General features: G+C 46.4%; 1 protein-coding gene across 1 annotated transcript; it reads left to right on the top strand.

The window, feature by feature from the left end:
• The first annotated feature begins 730 nt into the window (after positions 1 to 730).
• PRPS1L1 (phosphoribosyl pyrophosphate synthetase 1 like 1) lies at positions 731 to 1720 on the top strand. Its single transcript, XM_015095153.3, has one exon. It carries the CDS (start codon positions 731 to 733, stop codon positions 1718 to 1720), a length of 990 nt encoding a protein of 329 aa, XP_014950639.3.
• Positions 1721 to 2087: the final 367 nt, after the last annotated feature.

Genomic DNA, 2087 nt, shown 5'->3' with positions numbered 1-2087 from the left:
TTTTTTTTCATATGTTTATTAACTTACCTTTCCTCGCTTGAAAGAACTCAGGACATATTCTAGATATTTCCTCCAGTCCAGAACTTTTGGAAGTTACGTTTTTTGCCTAACAGAAATTTTATATTTTCATTTATTCAGATTTAAGCTGCCCTTGGAAACTAAAACAGGCACTAACAGAAGGGGGGGCGGGGAAAGTTCACGAACTGAAAAAAGGTTTAATTCTCTTTAGTTTACCAGTGTGAGGTCCGTTCCAAGCAGGAATTTTTTTTTTTTTTTTAAGATCTAGGGTAGCAGTTTAACGGAGAAGGCAATGGCACCCCACTCCAGCACTCTTGCCTGGAAAATCCCATGGATGGAGGAGCCTGGTGGGCCGCAGTCCATGGGGTCGCTAAGAGTCGGACACGACTGAGCGACTTCACTTTCACTTTTCACTTTCATGCATTGGAGAAGGAAATGGCAACCCACTCCAGTGTTCTTGGCTGGAGAATCCCAGGGACGGGGGAGCCTGGCGGGCTGCCGTCTATGGGGTCGCACAGAATTGGACACGACTGAAGCGACTTAGCAGCAGCAGCAGCAGCAGTTTAAAGTCGCGCACCGCCTGACGGGACCGGAAGCACAGAGTAACAACCAGAAGCCGTTAGTTAGAGTCTATAGTATCTGGCGCCTGAGGTGGCGCCTGGCGTAGTCTGCAGTCTGAGTTTTGCTCCTGTCTCAGCTGCCAGGGTGATCAATGGAGGCAAAGAGCCTACTGCAGTTGACCAAAGAGCCAAATATAAAAATCTTCAGCGGCAGCTCCCACCAGGACTTATCCCAGAAAATCGCCGACCGATTGGGCCTGGAGCTGGGCAAGGTGATGACCAAGAAATTAAGCAACCAGGAAACCTGCGTGGAAATTGGCGAGAGTGTGCAAGGAGAGGATGTCTACATCGTGCAGAGTGGCTGTGGCGAAATCAATGACAATTTGATGGAGCTTTTGATCATGATTAATGCCTGCAAGATTGCTTCAGCAGGCCGGGTTACCGCAGTTATCCCGTGCTTCCCATATGCCCGGCAGGATAAGAGAGGTGAGAGCCGAGCCCCGATCTCCGCCAGACTTGTTGCAGATATGTTGTCAACAGCAGGCGCAGATCATATCATCACGATGGACCTACATGCTTCTCAAATTCAGGGCTTTTTTGATATACCAGTAGACAATTTGTGTGCAGAACCCGCTGCCCTGAAGTGGATAAAGGAGAGTATCTCTGAGTGGAGGAGCTGCACGATCGTCTCCCCAGATGCTGGTGGAGCTAAGAGAGCGACCTCCATTGCAGACAAATTGAATGTGGACTTTGCCTTGATTCACAAAGAACGGAAGAAAGCTAGTGGAGTGGACGGAATGGTGCTAGTGGGAGATGTAAGGTATCGTGTGGCTATCCTTGTGGATGACATGGCTGACACTTGCGGTACAATCTGCCACGCAGCCGACAAACTTCTCTCAGCTGGAGCCACCAGAGTTTATGCGATTTTGACTCATGGAATCTTTTCTGGCCCAGCCATTACTCGCATGAACAGTGCAGGCTTTGAAGCAGTCGTAGTCACCAATACCGTACCTCAGGAGGATAAGATGAAGCACTGCTCCAAAATACAGGTGATCGACATCTCCATGATTCTTGCAGAAGCCATCAGAAGAACTCACAGTGGGAAATCTGTCTCCTACCTGTTCAGCCATGTCCCATCATAATAGAATAATGTTGGGAGTTGTGTATTAAATAAAATAAGATAAAATATATCCTGACCATTAGTTTCCCTTGATGTTTGATTAAAAGTTTGACAGAATACCCTGCTTGCTACAGCGTGGCTTTCTAAATCCCACATCATGTATATTAGATGTTTATTTTAGATTGGAGAAAGACTGATGGAAAATAATTGCTAGAATTTCCTATCTAGGTCATCTCATTCTGGCTTCTTTGATGAGTTTGTGAGCCTTGCAGCTTTAACTACAGGTCAGCTGCTGACTTCAGACTTTGAAGGTGTTGTGTGGAGTTCTTTGAAAGTAAGTGGGGAAACTTAATGTACTTAATATGGGAATGCCTCAGGGTTTACTTTAT

This window comes from Ovis aries, chromosome 4 (genome assembly GCF_016772045.2).
Source record: "Ovis aries strain OAR_USU_Benz2616 breed Rambouillet chromosome 4, ARS-UI_Ramb_v3.0, whole genome shotgun sequence".
Lineage (NCBI taxonomy): Eukaryota > Metazoa > Chordata > Mammalia > Artiodactyla > Bovidae > Ovis > Ovis aries.
This window is presented reverse-complemented; position numbering and strand designations above follow the sequence as displayed.

Excerpts from the sequence above, each read along its gene's own strand:
- PRPS1L1 (XM_015095153.3), top strand. The coding sequence starts at position 731 with ATGGAGGCAAAGAGCCTACTGCAGTTGACCAAAGAGCCAAATATAAAA.